Source organism: Pseudorca crassidens, chromosome 5 (assembly GCF_039906515.1).
Source record: "Pseudorca crassidens isolate mPseCra1 chromosome 5, mPseCra1.hap1, whole genome shotgun sequence".
Taxonomy (NCBI): domain Eukaryota; kingdom Metazoa; phylum Chordata; class Mammalia; order Artiodactyla; family Delphinidae; genus Pseudorca; species Pseudorca crassidens.
In genome coordinates this window covers 145756816-145771831 of record NC_090300.1, presented here as the reverse complement: position 1 = coordinate 145771831, position 15016 = coordinate 145756816, and the positions used below count along the sequence as shown (strand labels likewise).

At 53.2% G+C, this 15016-nt stretch overlaps 1 protein-coding gene across 1 annotated transcript in view; it reads right to left on the bottom strand.

Moving 5' to 3' along the window:
* The window catches only part of UMODL1 (uromodulin like 1), a 63652-nt gene that overhangs the window by 39116 nt on the left and 9520 nt on the right, over nucleotides 1-15016 (bottom strand). Inside the window, exons 3-7 of the mRNA XM_067739556.1 lie at nucleotides 13524-13685; nucleotides 12637-12758; nucleotides 9586-9772; nucleotides 7798-7938; nucleotides 1692-1946 (exon numbers count right to left, since the gene is read on the bottom strand). Of these exons, the coding sequence (XP_067595657.1) occupies nucleotides 1692-1946; nucleotides 7798-7938; nucleotides 9586-9772; nucleotides 12637-12758; nucleotides 13524-13685 (867 nt within the window). The remainder of the gene's footprint in view (nucleotides 1-1691; nucleotides 1947-7797; nucleotides 7939-9585; nucleotides 9773-12636; nucleotides 12759-13523; nucleotides 13686-15016) is intronic.

Below are 15016 nucleotides of genomic sequence, written 5' to 3'. Positions count from 1 at the left end.
GTAATCAGGAGTCTTATGGAATCTTCCAAATTATCTCCTCTGCGTTGGAATGTAGGTATTTTTTCCTGAGGGCACAGAGTCCATGGGGTTGGGGCAGAGCTGCATGTTCCTACCGCCCGTCCCAACTGAGATGAATTCGCGCTGGGATGTTGGTCCCACCAATTTTCACTTCTGAGATGAGTTGTGGGGGAACAGAGGGTGGAAGTGATCTGTGGGGATGGAGCCCCTCACGGTCCCAGTTTCCTCAAAGGGAAAAGAGTGTTCCCCCCATTTTCTCCGTGGAGCAACTTGAAAATAAAACAAGAGGGTAAGGTGGCACAAGTTTGGAAATTAAGGCTTGTGCAAAGTCAAGGGCTCGAGTTTTTGCATGGCCGGGGTTCTGGGGGCCCTCTGGGGGCCTGTTCTGCGTGTTTGCCATTTAGCAGGGGTCGGCCCCCATCAGTGCATAGAGGGTGTAGGCCAGACCCCCCCAGCCCTCACTCACTCACTGCCACCATCACTGTCACTGGCGTTATCCCTACCCGTGAGACAGAACCCCCAGAGGGTCCTTTTTTTTTTAATTTTTATTTTATATTGGAGTCTAGTTGACTAACCATGTTGTGTTAGTTGCAGGTGTGCAGCAACGTGAATCAGTTCTACATATATCTATTCTTTTTCAGATTCTTTTCCCATTTAGGTCATTGCAGAGTACTGAGCAGAGTTCCCTGTGCTATACAGCAGGTCCTTGTTGGTTATCTATCTTAAATATAGTAGTGTGTTTATGTCCGTCCCAGACTCCCAATCTATCCCTCCCCCCAACCTTCCCCCCCACCATAGCATCTTTCATACAGTGATTTCTGCCCTCTGCCTGCTCTGAACCCCCAGGCTGGGTCTCCTACCCAGCTCCGGTCCCAAGACCAGAATGTCTCAGAGCCACACTGTCCGTACGCACACTTCCACGTCCCGCTGCCAGAGGCCAGCCTAGGAGGGAACTCCCCGGGCCGAACCTGACAGAGGTCTACACCACCAGGGTAGCACCACGACCAGGCAGAGGGGAGGTGGCATCACGGGGCAGGGCCAGTGTCGGCCACCTGGCAGAGTCACGTGGGTCACGCCAGCTGCCTCCTGGACACTGGAATCCCCAATTCATGCCTACGCTGTGTTTATTTGGGGCAAAAATTTCTTCAGGGCTCCGATGCAATGGGCATCATGTTAGCTTTGCAAGTGCACGGCATGGGAAATGAGGCATACTTCGTGACGATCTTACAGATGCTCAGCTCTTGGGTTTGGGGAAGTTATACAGACTCAGCTGTGTGGAATTAAGTGTGGCAAAAGTTCCTTCGATGCGTGCGAACCGCTACCCTCTTCTGCTCTACTATACTTTGGGCTTCACTCTCTCTGACTGCATTATGCATCCTTCAAACCACAGCAAAATGGGATCTTCAGAGAGCCCTCATCACCCCAGGTGTCAGAAGAGCCCCCAGTCAGGATGAGACGCAGGGGAGCGAGGGGAGCCTGTGCTGGGCCACGAGCACCGTGGCACTGCTCCGGGACACAGAGCGCACTCACTGCCCCCCAGGAGAGTTGGGGCCAGGTCAGTGACGGCCCCTGTCCTGCTCGTAGGAAGCACGTGATTAGAATCACCAGGGCCAGCAGACTAGTCTAGAGAGACAGACTCACAGGTCATGTGGATTTCAGACATGTGGCCTTACCGGTCTTGACAGTGACCGTGGTGGTGACGTTGGCCCAGCACCCCTGGTAGCTGGTCCTCACCGCGTACAGCACTCCGGCCTCCAGCCCAGCCACCTCCAGCCTCGTCCCCCGGGTGCTGGCGTTCCTGAGCAGCTCCTCAGCCTGGTAAACCTGCACCTGAAAAGTGCAGTTCTGGGTGGAGTTTAAACTCCAAGACACTTGAAAGCTGCTGCTGGTGACGTTGAGGACCACGAGGTCTCTGATGGGAGGGCAGTCTGCAAAAGGGCAGAAGGAGGAAGACGCAGAAAACGTCAGAGAGAAGCAACAGAAACAAAAGTCAACAAGTGGGTCGACATCAAAGTGAAAAGCTTCGGTCCCACTTGAAACCATCCACAAAATGAAAAGGCAGCCTACACACCGGGAGGAAAATCTGCAAATCATATATCTGATGAGGGGTTAATATCCAAAATATATGAAAATCATACAACTCATTAGCAAAAATAAAAACAATAATCATAATCCCATTTTAAAATGGGCAATGGATCTGAATAGACATTTTTCCAGAGAAGACACACAGATGGCCAACAGGCACGTGAAAATGTGCTCAGCATCACTGACCATCTGGGAAATGCAAATCAAAACCGCAGTGAGGTAGCACCTCACACCTGCTAGCATGGCTGCTATCAGAAAGACAAGAGGGAAGAAATGCTGAACAGGGTGTGGAGAAAAGGGAACCCTCGTGCGCGGCTGGTGGGAATGTAAATTGGTGCAGCCACTATAGAGGACGGTATGGAGGTTCCTCAAGAAATGAAAAATGAAACTACCATATGATCCAGCAATTCCTTTCCTAGTTATTTATATGAAGGAAACAAAATCACTAACTCAAAGGGATACCGGCACCCCACGTTCATTACAGCATTATTTACAATAGCCAAGCCATGAAAACAACCCGGCTGTTTTTGTAGCTGTGGTCATTATGGTGTGTGATGGGCTGAACTGTGTTCCCCTAAAACTCGTGTGTGGGGTCCTAACCCCCCAGTGCCTCAAAATGTGGCCGTATGTGGAGACAAAGTCATTAGAGAACTTGTTAAGTTAAAGTGAGGTCATCAGGGTGGCCCTAATGCACCCTGACTCGTGTCCTTATAGAACAGGAGATGAGGACACAGCCAGGTAGAGGGAGGACCACGTGAGGACACGGGGAGGAGACGGCCGTCTGCACGCCAAGAGGCCTCTGAAGGCACGAGCCTGCCAACACCTTGCTCTTGGACGTCCAGCCTCTGGACTGTGAGAGAGTAACTTCCTGTTGTTTAAGCCCCGCAGTCTGTGGTGTGTGTTACGGCAGCCTGAGCAGATTAATGCAGGGTGTGATGTTTCTGGGCTACGTTTATAAATGCTGTCTCAACACAGATTCAAAGGGCCTGCTCTTCTGAGTCACAGGTACTTGATCGTTTGCCCGAGGTCTTCTGCTCAGCTAATTCATCACCCAAACAATGGCCCATGGGGAAGCAGGACTCCGGAGTCAGGCTGCGGTGTCCTGCGTTTTCATATCGACATTCATGCCTTAGGGAGTAATACTCAAATATAACAACCAATGTGTATTTTAATGCTCAGATGGAATTAAATGTCTTTTTTGGGGAGAAAAATTCTGGCTTCACAGCAGGCACCTGGCCAATATGAATTATACAAAGCCTAGGGTGGCCCTCAGTCTATAGACACCACCATTTTTACAGCAGAATTTGATTTCTATAAGAAACAAGCGATGAGGAGATTTTTTTTAAATCTTTTGCAAAACCACAGTAAAGAAAAAAGAATTAAAATATATGTGAAGTTTCCAAAGCCCTTCCTGTAGGGATTCATAGGATATATGCTTTCTAATATTACAAAAAAATTGTCTTTCCGACAAATGTGTACGCTTCCTTTCAGTAAAAATTAAAATTGGCACAATTCAACACATTTCCCTTTTTGCCTTGGCTGCCAAGAGGCTCAGGATCAAGGCTGGTGACCCACCCTCATCCTGCAGCTCAGCCCTGCTGGGTCCTCCCTGAGCTGCCCTTTAGAAATGGCAGTGCCCTGTGGACGTGCTCCCCTACCGTGAGTCCCTGCAGGTCCCCGCAAAGCACGGGTATAAACTGGTGGATGCTGGAGAGACAGGTGAGCCCAACCCTCCCTCCATCTAAATTCTCGCAGCTTCCTGAAAACTCTCCTTGCATGCAGAGGTAGCGTGTGCTTTGAAGGAGACGCGTTTGTCCTTTTCACTGAATTGTCCAGTATTTTTCTGTGCCTTTGTCTCACAGGTGGTTTTCACTCTTTATGACGCTGTCCTTTGTTTCAGCTGAGGACTGGACAGCAGCTCAGGCCCTGAGACCGTGGGTCTCACCCCCACCTCCCGGCCACTGGGACCATGAAATCAAGACAATCACCTTCTGGGGGTCTAATAACCACGTAACTTTTCGGTCTGTGTCCCCAGGAACGTGTCACTGAGAAAGTAAGGAAAAGCTACAACTTTTCTAAAAATCTGCTAAAAGCACGGAATGTTCTGATTCACGCAAACCATACAACACCCAACATTCTTTCAATCCCGCAGGTGGCCACACGACACCTGGCAAATAGGACAGTGAGGCTGAGAACGAGGCCTGAGGCCTGGTTGCCGCATGCAGCTCGCAACAAGGTTGCAACCCCACGTCCTGGTTGCCACTCAGGCATCACTCGATGTGGAACAGCAAACGAATCCGTATTATGGGCCAAGCACGAGTGCCTCCAGGCTGAGGGGAATTAAAATAGAAAGGGTCCCCTAGGTGTTGGAAAGAACTCCGGGACTGGCGTTTAGGAAGTCTGAGAGGGTATCGGGCTGGCTGGAGACATATCCACGGTTTAAATTAAGACGCCAGAGGGTCCCTAGAACACTGGGATAAGGAGCCACCAACAGGGTGGTTTCGACGGCTATGAAACCCTCAGAAGCATCTGCAGAAGCTGCCGTCTGCCCATGGTCCCTGCAGCTAAGGCGCTGTGGGCGTGTGGCCCTCTCATCCGTAGAAATAAGTCCTCCCTGCAGAGAATGCTACAGCCGAACATTTGTGTAGCTCTTTCTCCAATTTATTACCTTGAGACGTTTACAATTGTCCGGATTCAACCGTGTTTGACCAACCACGGTGGCTATTTCATACGGTTTGACATTTATTGAGCACCTACTAGGTATCCAGCACAGTGATGGAAACAAGGATGGATTAAGGTCCACAGCGATGCCAGACACACACATGGGATGTCCAAGCCAGTGTGGCCAGTGTCGTAGCAGCAGTGGGGACACGGGGCTGTGGGGACACCCACGGCGCTATGGGCACCCCCTCCCACTACAGGCATCATGCTGCCAGCCAGGCCATCAGTGACACACTTAGAGCTGCCCTTCTAACAATACCAAGTAATAGGTTCTACTGTACTATGATCCCATTTTACAGAGGACGAAACTGAGGCCTAGAAAGGTCAAGTCGAGAGTCAATGGCAAAGCCGTCCAATCACTCATGACCAAGTTCCCATGCTGCACTCCTAAACTGTCCCACCACCGGCAATAGACTGGGTAATGACCTCCAAAGATAGCAGCTCCTAATCCCTGGAACCTGGAAATGTGACCTTATTTGGAAAAAGGGTCTTTGCAGGTCTGACGAAGTTAAGGATCTCAAGAAGAGACTGTCCTGGATGATCCAGGTGGGACTTAAATGCGATCGCAAGAGAGAGTCGGGAGAGAGAATGCACGCGCACACACAGAAGAGAAGGCCACGTGCAAAGGGAACAGAGAGAGGATTGAAGACGTTGGCCTTGAAGATGGGAGCGATGTGGCCACGAGCCAGTGGATTTGTGCAGCCCTCAGAAGAAGGGTGAGGCAAAGAAGGGGTCTTCCCTAGAGCCTCCGCAGGGAACCTGGCCCTGCCGACACCTGGACTTGAACCCAGTGATAACGATGGTGGGCTTCTGCCCTCCAGAACCGTGAGGGAATAAACTTCTGTTGTCTTAAACCCCCAAGTGTGTGCCGTTTTGTTACACAGGCCCAGGAAATGAATCCACCTACCCACGTGTCTTAAAGTAGTTTTCAAGGCCGCTGTTGGTGAGAAGGTACAACTTGTTGGGAAGGTCTTTGTGTTGCTGTGAAATCAGCCAACTTCTGACACACTAAGGCTAAGCCCTCTTCTGGAGGACAGAACCTGAGATACTCTAAGCCGGAAATAATCCTTCTTTCCTGACCCTTCCTTCTTCCCTCTGACTTGGATTTCAGTTCATTGGCCAGGACGCTTTCTGTCACTGCCCTTTGGCTTTGCAACGTCCCTCCCTCTGAAAATGCGGCCCCAGAAGATAAGCCCAGTTCTTGACCGGGTGTGATCCCAGGGTGCCACTGCCCTGCGGCCCTCCCCGGGCTGCGGCTGTGAACCTGAATTCAGGAGTCGACACTGATCTGAGGGAAGCATGTCAGATTCGCTGTGTCCACGGGTCTGGGCCTTTGTTCCTTCCAGGCAGCCCTGCCCTGTGTCTGGTGGTGCAGGAAGGGTGCTGCTGGGGCAGTGGGCTTTCCCGTGATCTCCCGTGTCAGTCTCTGCTCCTTTTTAAGCCCTGGACCTGTCAGCTGGACACCTGAACCTTGTAAAGGTAGAAACACTGGGCATTTGAGCCAAGATGCTGAGCATTCAGTCGTCGAAAACCTGACTATAGATCAGGTTTGTGAACTTGAGCGGTAATCCTTCGCAGCCTAGTGGACTCTCCAGCGGCGGCCCTGCCCTCACCAAGCAGCCACCTCAGAAGATGGTTCTTTATGGAGCTGAATAGCTATCAGTCTTCAGCTGGGTAGGGGACCATGTCGGAGGGAGTTAGGATGACCCTTGAATACAGTTCCACTCCATCCTGAAAGCAGAACGTGTTCCTGGAACATGAAGTGCAAACCCGGCAATATTTCTTAGGGGTTTTCTTGTGCAAGAATCCAGCTGCCCTGTGTGTCATTAACTGGGTGACTAATTTCACAAGAAAAGCATCTGAAATTTGCGCTGTATTTTCCACGGGTCTGTACCTCTAACCCGTTCCAGCAGATAGCTCATTTATTATATTAGCTTCTAAATTTAAAACATGTGCTGTTTCCCTTCACCATATGCTATTGGAATTCGCTCTAACTTTCTGATCGGGAGACACCGGCTTTGTCTTTTCTGCCCTGTTGGAACTGAGGTCGGGGTGGTGCGCTTTCCCTGTTTATGTTGAGCTGTCAGCGTGGCAGTTTGGCAGCACTCCTGCCTGTGAACAGAGTCTGATGTCTTCTCAGATAACCGAGCAGAGTATTGTCAATAACTGTATATTCCAAACTTCTGTTCACATGGCGGGTCGGGTTGCTCCCCCCTGAGGCCACGGCGCAGAAGATCTAGGACGGGCTGCTGGGATTCTGTGCAAAGCTTTGTGGGTACATCGTGCACAGAGGAGATGCACAGTTCTAATCGGACAAAGCCCCCAGGGCACAGGACAGGCGAGTCTGGCTGCAGAGGTGGGGCTGGTAGGTGCATTTTTAAAACTCCAGAGACCCTAGGAATAGCCACCACTCAATCACCCCTCTCCCCTTAAAGGGAAAAGAACATGAGGATTAAATCACTAATTTATTCCAACTCAGTTATAACAAGATTCTCCCCAACCACTTCACAATGCTAGCGAAAGTTGTAGTGTTCAGAGAGGAATGTTGGAGGTGACATACAAGTCCCCCACGAGGGAAATAGCTAAGAGCATTGCATCCCTGCTATAGCATACCACTGTTACTCGAGCATTGAAAATCGTAATTATGAAGACAAGGTTGCTTCTTGGAAACCTTTACATGACATAATGGGAAGTGAAGAAAGCAAGATACAAAATTGAATATGTGGCAGGATTTAAATAAGGTCAAAAACAAAAAAACTGGAAGGAAACAGGAGAAAATAAAAACAATTGGCCACGGTGCTGAGACTGGGAGCGACTTATCCTTGCACTCCCGTAACAATGTTGTTAAAGCCATAAATCAGGTTCCAGAAAGAAGAGAGAACTCTAGAGGCCAAAGGGGATAAGGTGTGTCTGCATCTCAACTGAGGCTTCCTTAAGGCCTTCCTTCCCCACCTGGAGAGCCCGGTCGCTCACCTTCACAGCTGCCATCCAGCTTCTGGGGGGACGAGCTGGGCGACTCCGGGTGACCGAGGCACTGGTACAAGCCCTCCATGTTTAGACACCGTCCCCTCCCAGCGCAGGCGTTGAGTTCGTCATAGGAACATTCATCTACGTCTGTGGGAAAGGAGAACAGGTGAGAATACTCATCAGGGCCATCGGTCCTTCCCATTAACCTCTAGATGTGTATCACACGAGCTGAGGAAGTGGTCTGGGCTGCGGTCCCCAGGGGCCTCTTGATGCCCTGCCTCAGAGGCCCCATCGGTCACAACCCTCTTCACCGGAGCAGCTGGCCCACGGCTCAAGGCACAGCTCCATGTGCTTGGGTGGGCGCTGTGGCCCGAGCAGATCACTTTGGGGCTGTGTTGAGTCTGAAATCACGAGGTCCAGACATCCTTCCCAAGCATCTATCCTGTGGACGGCAGTGTATGGATGGAGAAATAGGGCAGAGCAGCCCTTGACCTGCAGAAGGGCCTGGCCCTCTCCTGTCGGAAGCCAAGCTTCTCTGCCGCCAGGACCGAGCAAGGCCATATCACCCTTTTATCTAAGCCAGACGGAAAAAAAAGGCCACCGTCACCCACCGAGCACCAACCGCTCTCTTGGCCGCAGTGAGGGGCTGTTCGTTCTTTACTAACCCTAGCTCGTCTTCATGCTGGTTTCCCCTCCCCGCGGATGAGATTGATTGAAATACCCAATCACAGAACTGCCTCTGCTTTCTGACAGCATCCAACCTAGAACAAGCCCCACTCCCTTACCCCTCCCTCTCCTCAGCCACCCAATCAGAGCCGCACCCCATAACGGAGTCTCTCTGACCCACTCCCGCGGACGCGCCCGCGGGCCCTGCCGAGTGCCTTCTCTCTCGCTGCCTCGTGAGCTAACCCCTCCTTGTTCACCTGCTGGGGAGTTTCTAGGGTCTCCGGACGGAAACCTGTCAGAACGGACGAGACAAGCACTTGGTTTAAGGGCGCTGCTCGGTTTGGTTTTCAAGAACATTTGCAGAGTTGAAGGGAAGGCCATCACTAGAGCTTTCCCTGGGCTCCAGACCCTGGCGTCTTTCTGTGTGACCTTCAGCGGCATAGAAAGGGCTGCCTCACGAGAGCGGCCATCCTCCTAAGGGTGCAGCAAACTCCAGCTGCCTTCTGTAGCGGGAAGGAAAGTGCTGTTGGAGCCCAGCCATCTGCTCACGGACTGTCCAAGGTTACTTTCATGCCACTTTGCAAAGCTGAGCTGTTGAAACAGGCCATGTGGCCCACAGCCAAAAATATTTACTATCTGGCCTTCTTCAGAAAGTTTGCCAAACCCTGACATGGACAGAAAAAAAAAAAGAAAAGAAAAAAGCCAGGTAATTTCTTCCAGAAACACATCTATCTGCTGCACCAAACTCAGATTTGTGCCAACTCTGCTTTAAGAGCCTTCGAGATGTAAGGATGTCCTTAGCGAGGGTGGGAAAGAGGCCACAAGGAAATTTGGGAACCCGAGAACTGAGCAAATTGTTATTTGTGTGCTGTTCTAGGATTTGTTCTCCAGCCTCCACCTGGATGGAAGGAGAAACTGGACGTGAGAGGCTTAGGAGGAGGCCGGAAGGAGGGGAGGGGAAGGGGATGCTAGCACAGAACGAGTTCTCAAAATCTCGGCTTCGGAACTTGGAGTTTAAACTCTGGGCTGGGATGAGCTAAAGGTGGGTCTGACCGCCCCTCACCCACTGGATGATTCTCCCACTCCGGCGGCCCCCGCCCCCAAGGGGACAACAAAGGGAAGCCGTACCTTGCACCCGGATGTCAATCACTTCATAGATGCGTTTCACCACGCCCTCCAGCGCCGCGGAGACGCGGGCCACAGGCTCCGGCTGCGGCAGACCCAGCAGCAGCCGGGACACCGTGATCGAGGTGTCCCCCCCGGCCGAGTGCAAGTGGTGGACAGCGGTGTCCAGTGGCTGCAGGGCACTGGTGACCTGTGAAACCAGAGTCAGAGCATCAGGTGGTGGAAGGACGCGCCCATCGGACAGACAGGGAGACAGAGGCCTAGGGACGTTAAAATTAACTGCACAAACACACACCACACACACACACACACACACCACACACACACCATTCTCCTGTGCAGCAAAAAACTCTCTCCAATATTTTTATTTCTGTTGTCATTCCAATAAAGTCCCGCAAACCAGATTATAAATACTTTGGGGTTGAATTGTGTCCCCCTCCCAAAAAAAAATCCCCATGTTGGAGTCCTAATCCCCCAGAACCTCAGAATGTGACCTTATTTGGAGATAGGGCCGTTGCAGATGTAGTTAGTTAAGATGAGCTCATTAGGGTGGGCCTTGGTCCAAGATGACTGGTGTCCTTCCACAAAGAAGACGTTTGGACACAGACAGACACTGGCAGAGGAAACAATGTGAGGACACAGGGAGAAGCTAAGGAGACGCCTGGAGCGGACCTCTGCTGTGTGGTCTGCTACCGCAGCCCCAGGAAGAGACACCGGTCAACCAGGGTCCCCCCACTGGTCCCCGCCCTTGCAGCTGACAACAGAGAATCAGGTCTGGAATTGGGGAACTGGACGTCAGACCACATCTGATATTTTCTGAAATTGAATGATCTCTTTTCTCATTTCATATGAATTCTTTTTGTTCCAGTCTAATATCCCGAAATCTCAAGGTAGCATTGATATTTGCCTTGGGAAGACATGCAAACAGCGTGACTACCAGGCAGAAGGGCATCACCGAAGCAGGCTTTGCCAACAAACCCACAAGTCTCCCCTGGAAACCAGAAAGGTGTTTGGGGGGCCCTGGAGCCCGCGCCCTCCTCAGCAGACTTGAAACCCTTCACAGGGGGAGGCAGATCAGGAAGTCAACACTGGCCTCGTGCAAACCCCTCAGTTAGGGCGCCCAGCACCTGCTGCAGTCAGGAGCCCATGTGGACAGGCTCTCCTGAGGGCAGGAACAAAACCTTCACACACGAAGAGGCAAAGGGTGACGAGAACAATAACATTCAAAAACCAATAATCAGGGCTTCCCTGGTGGCGCAGTGGTTGAGAGTCCGCCTGCCGATGCAGGGGACACGGGTTCGTGCCCCGGTCCGGGAGGATCCCACGTGCCGCGGAGCGGCTGGGCCCGTGAGCCATGGCCGCTGAGCCTGCGCGTCCGGAGCCTGGGCTCCGCAACGGGAGAGGCCACGGCAGTGAGAGGCCCGCGTGCCGCAAGAGAAAAAAAAAAAAAAAAAAAAAACCAACAATCACAGCAGCTCAGAACCTACATGGATCAACATCGTTTTAAGCCTTTTAATGTACTGTCTAAACCTCACAGCCACTGTCTCATGTAGGCTTATGATTATTCCTGTTTAATAGAGTAGGTATCTAAGGCACAGAGAGGTTAAGTAACTTGAGCAAGGTCACACAGCTGATGAGTGACAGTATTGGGATTTGAATCCATGCAGTCTGGCTCCAGAGCCATGTTCTTACTGGCCAACTAGGCATCCCCAGCTAAGAAAAGACAAAAATCTCTTCTAGCTGGGACAGTTAAAGAGGCTTCTGGGTCAAGGTGACCTTCGGGAGTACCTCTCAAGCCGTTTTACTGGACAGCCCAGAGCAAGGTGAGGGTGTATGCCATCTGTTTTGGGCTCACCCCGGCCAACTCTGGTCTGATTTCATGACCCAGGGGCCACATCTACGGGACCTGACAGTCAGGAAGGACCAGGCACACAGCGTGAGGGGTCCAGTGCGGAAGGAAACGTGCAGCCCCTTGTTCAAAAACTATTAAGCATTTCAAGAGGCAATAGCAGAGCATTATACAAATGCAGGGCCCTTCCCAGCGTGGGGTGACTGCAGGGCACTCACCTGGGAAGCGGGTCCTGAGGTCAGACCACCACCCTGGGCAGGCACCGTCAGGTGGTGGTGAGCAGTGCCTGCCCCCAACTGGGCTCCCAGGACCTGGGCGGGGGTGGGGCGACTCCCAGAGCGTGAAGACGTCCTGCTGGTTGCAAGGCGCTGCTGAGGCGTCAGCAAGCATGAGCTGTGTCTAGGCTGGGGCTCCCTCCCGGGGGTGGGGTGTGGGCCTTGCCCCTCAGGGGGCCTGTGGCCACATCTAGAGACAGTTTTGGTTGTCACAGCCGGGCACGTTTCTGGCCTCTTTTGGGTAGAGCCAGGCCTGCTGCAAAACCCTGTGGGGACAGGCAGCCCCATGACAGAGCCATGCAGCCCCAAACGTCGACAGTGCCAAGGCGGAGGAGCCCAGTCTAGAGGTCCCCATCTCAGCACCTTCCAGAACTCCTGGGACTTCCCTAAAGCGGGAGCCAGAACTCGGGATGCGTGAGAGGGGTGCTCAAGGGCACAGCTCTGGGGCCTGGGAAGGCTGCACCCGGGCCTTAAGCAACAGACCCTGAAAAGAGGAGGAGTTTCCTGCTTCACGTCGTGATAGGGTAGGGCTTGCACGCCACGTACCTCAAAACACAGCAAACTGCACCCTCCGAGAGGGCATTTTATTGCACAAAAATCGTATCTCTTTCAAGCTGGTTTTTTTTTTTTTTTTTTTTTTTTTTTTTGTGGTACGCGGGCCTCCCACTGTTGTGGCCTCTCCCGTTGCGGAGCACAGGCTCCGGACGCGCAGGCTCAGCGGCCATGGCTCACAGGCCCAGCCGCTCCGCGGCATGTGGGATCTTCCCGGACCCGGGGCACGAACCCGTGTGCCCTGCATCAGCAGGCGGGCTCTCAACCACTGCGCCACCAGGGAAGCCCCAAGCTGTTTTTAAGTAAGAATCCACATTTGGTTCAGAGTCAGTCAGTTGGGGTCTCTTATGGAACCCCTCCTGACACCCCGACACCTACCATGGAGTGCAGAAGCCTCATGTGATCCAGCAGCCTGGGGTCCGCCTGCTGGAGCTCCGTGAAGTCCATCTTCACCAGGACGGTCACGTTGTACCAGAAACTCGCCAGCTTCCCCTCTGGAGCTGCCCGAGGGCACAGGGATGAGCCTCAGGCCCAGGACAGGCTGGGGCCACAGGAGGCCCCTGGGGAATGGGGTGGCACGCTTCCGACCCCCTGCCCCGCTTCTCTTATGTTATCTATGGTCCCATTTATACCGTAGAATGTACTATTGTACACAAGGTATATTAGATAACATGACGTATATTACTTATGACATATATACTATAATGTATACAGTATAATAGTATCATTATATATTATATGTAACATAATATTTACATTATGTATACTATTACTTTATACTATGCTAATAAGATACATATTATACTAATACTTCATGTTTTATAATATATTGTATATTGCACGTTATATATATATACAGTTTATATGTGTTTCACTGGCTCTGAACCTTGACCACCTCTTCTCCTGGGGGCCTGCACTGACTTGCCAGACGGGGGCCTGGGAAGGATTTCGGGTCCCCGTGGGGCTGCACAAGCAGACAGTCCTAAACCTCCCAGCTCTGACACAGCTCAGCTCCCAGCAAGCTCACCGGGAGCTCTGAGGGCCTCCCCAGGCAATCTTGGGAAACTGGGGTCCCTGCTTTTCCAGGAATGTCTAACCCCCTCAGGGCAGCTGTGAGCACACTTCTCCCCCTGAGGGGTCAGTGGCCGATTTTATGAGTGAAATGGGCCCGTGCACAGGCTGCAGGCTCCCCACAAAACCCGGGCTGCTGCTACCAGAAACTCACTCCTCCCCCCACCTTCTCCCAGATCAGGCCTCAGCCCTACCTCGGGGGGCAGGGGCCGAGCAGCGGGGGCCCCCCGACGAAGGGCAGCACTTCTGAAGACCAGGACAGTCCGTATCCAGGGTGCATGGCGAGGCAGACGCTTCTGGCCTCACCGCCGGGCAGATGCCGGGTCTAGATGCGAACTCCTCAGATCGATTCAGGGCTGGGGGACAAGCGAGCAGCGATTAGTGCTATTGGCTGTGGAATCCCGGATGGCCTGCGTGGCGCTGTGTCTGGATGCCTCCTGGCACTGGGATCTGTCTGCGGTTCCGAGGCGCACAGGGCAGCCCACTCAAGGGCCACCGCCAGGCCTGGGCAGGGCCTCGCCCTGTCCTGCAGAGCAGCCAGCGAGGCCGTTTGCTCTGACTCTAACGTAGCCTGACCGTCTTTCCTGGGAGGAGGGCAGCTTCTCCCAGGAAGCTGGGGGCCCGGGTGACCTGTTCCTCTAGGCCTCAGGAGTCCATGTACAGGGCTCTCTACCACGCCCGTAGAGGCCCCCTTTCTGCTCTGTGTCCTGACAGCTCACTCACTCACTCATTGAATATTTATTGAGCACCTACTATGTGCCAGACACAAAGCAAGGTACCCGTGACCCAGCAGTGGGCCCGAGGCAAAGTCCCTGCCTCAGGACACTTAGATGTTGGACAGAGACCAATATGCCAATAGGCCTACAAAAGCTCAGATGAATGAGAGCTGCGGGGAAGAAGCAGGGCCCAGGGGCAGGTAGGCAGGGAAGGCCACCCTGAACAGGGGTCTCTGCAGGGGCCGGGGCACTGGGGGGACAGCCTGTAGCTTGAGGCCCAGGAAGTGGGAATGCGCTGGGCCCCCCAAAGGTGAGAAGGAGGTCCCCGGGGCTGGTGAGGGCGCGGTGGGTGAGCAGGTGGGCTGGACCACGGAAAGACCCCCGTGGTGTTGAGGTGGGTGCCCTGGGGGTTTGGGGCAGGTCCGTGGTGAAGGGGACGCTGTGGTGCCCTGCCCAGACTCTCAGTGCTCGGCCAAGCTCTGCGTCCCCACCTCCTAGGACCCTCAGGTGGCCCTTGGGGGCTGGAGCTGCCGCACCCCGTATGCAAAGCCCCAGGTACCCGGGATTTTACAAACCACCTTCCGACCCCGTGGCCAATGCCGTGAAATCGTCCCCTGCCTCTGCCCCTTCCCTTCCCTGTCCTGCGTCCACAGCCTCCCTGAGGGCGGCCTGACTTGCTAATCCCTGCTGTGCTCTGGCAGCCGCCTGTCGAGAGCCTATTGTGATGGTCCAGGCGAGAGCTGGTGGAGGCTGGACCAGGGTGATGGGTGGAAACAAGCGGGAAGCCTCAGATCCTGAGTGTCTGTAGCTGGAAGTGCCCGCAGGACGTGCTGACAGGACAGGGTGTAAAAGAAAGAGAAGCTTCAAGATGGTTCCAAGCCTTCAGGCCTGGGCATCCACTCGGCACCATTTCCGGGAGAAGCTGCAGGAAGAGTGGCCTTGGGTGGAGCCAGGATTTGGCCGTGCGGATG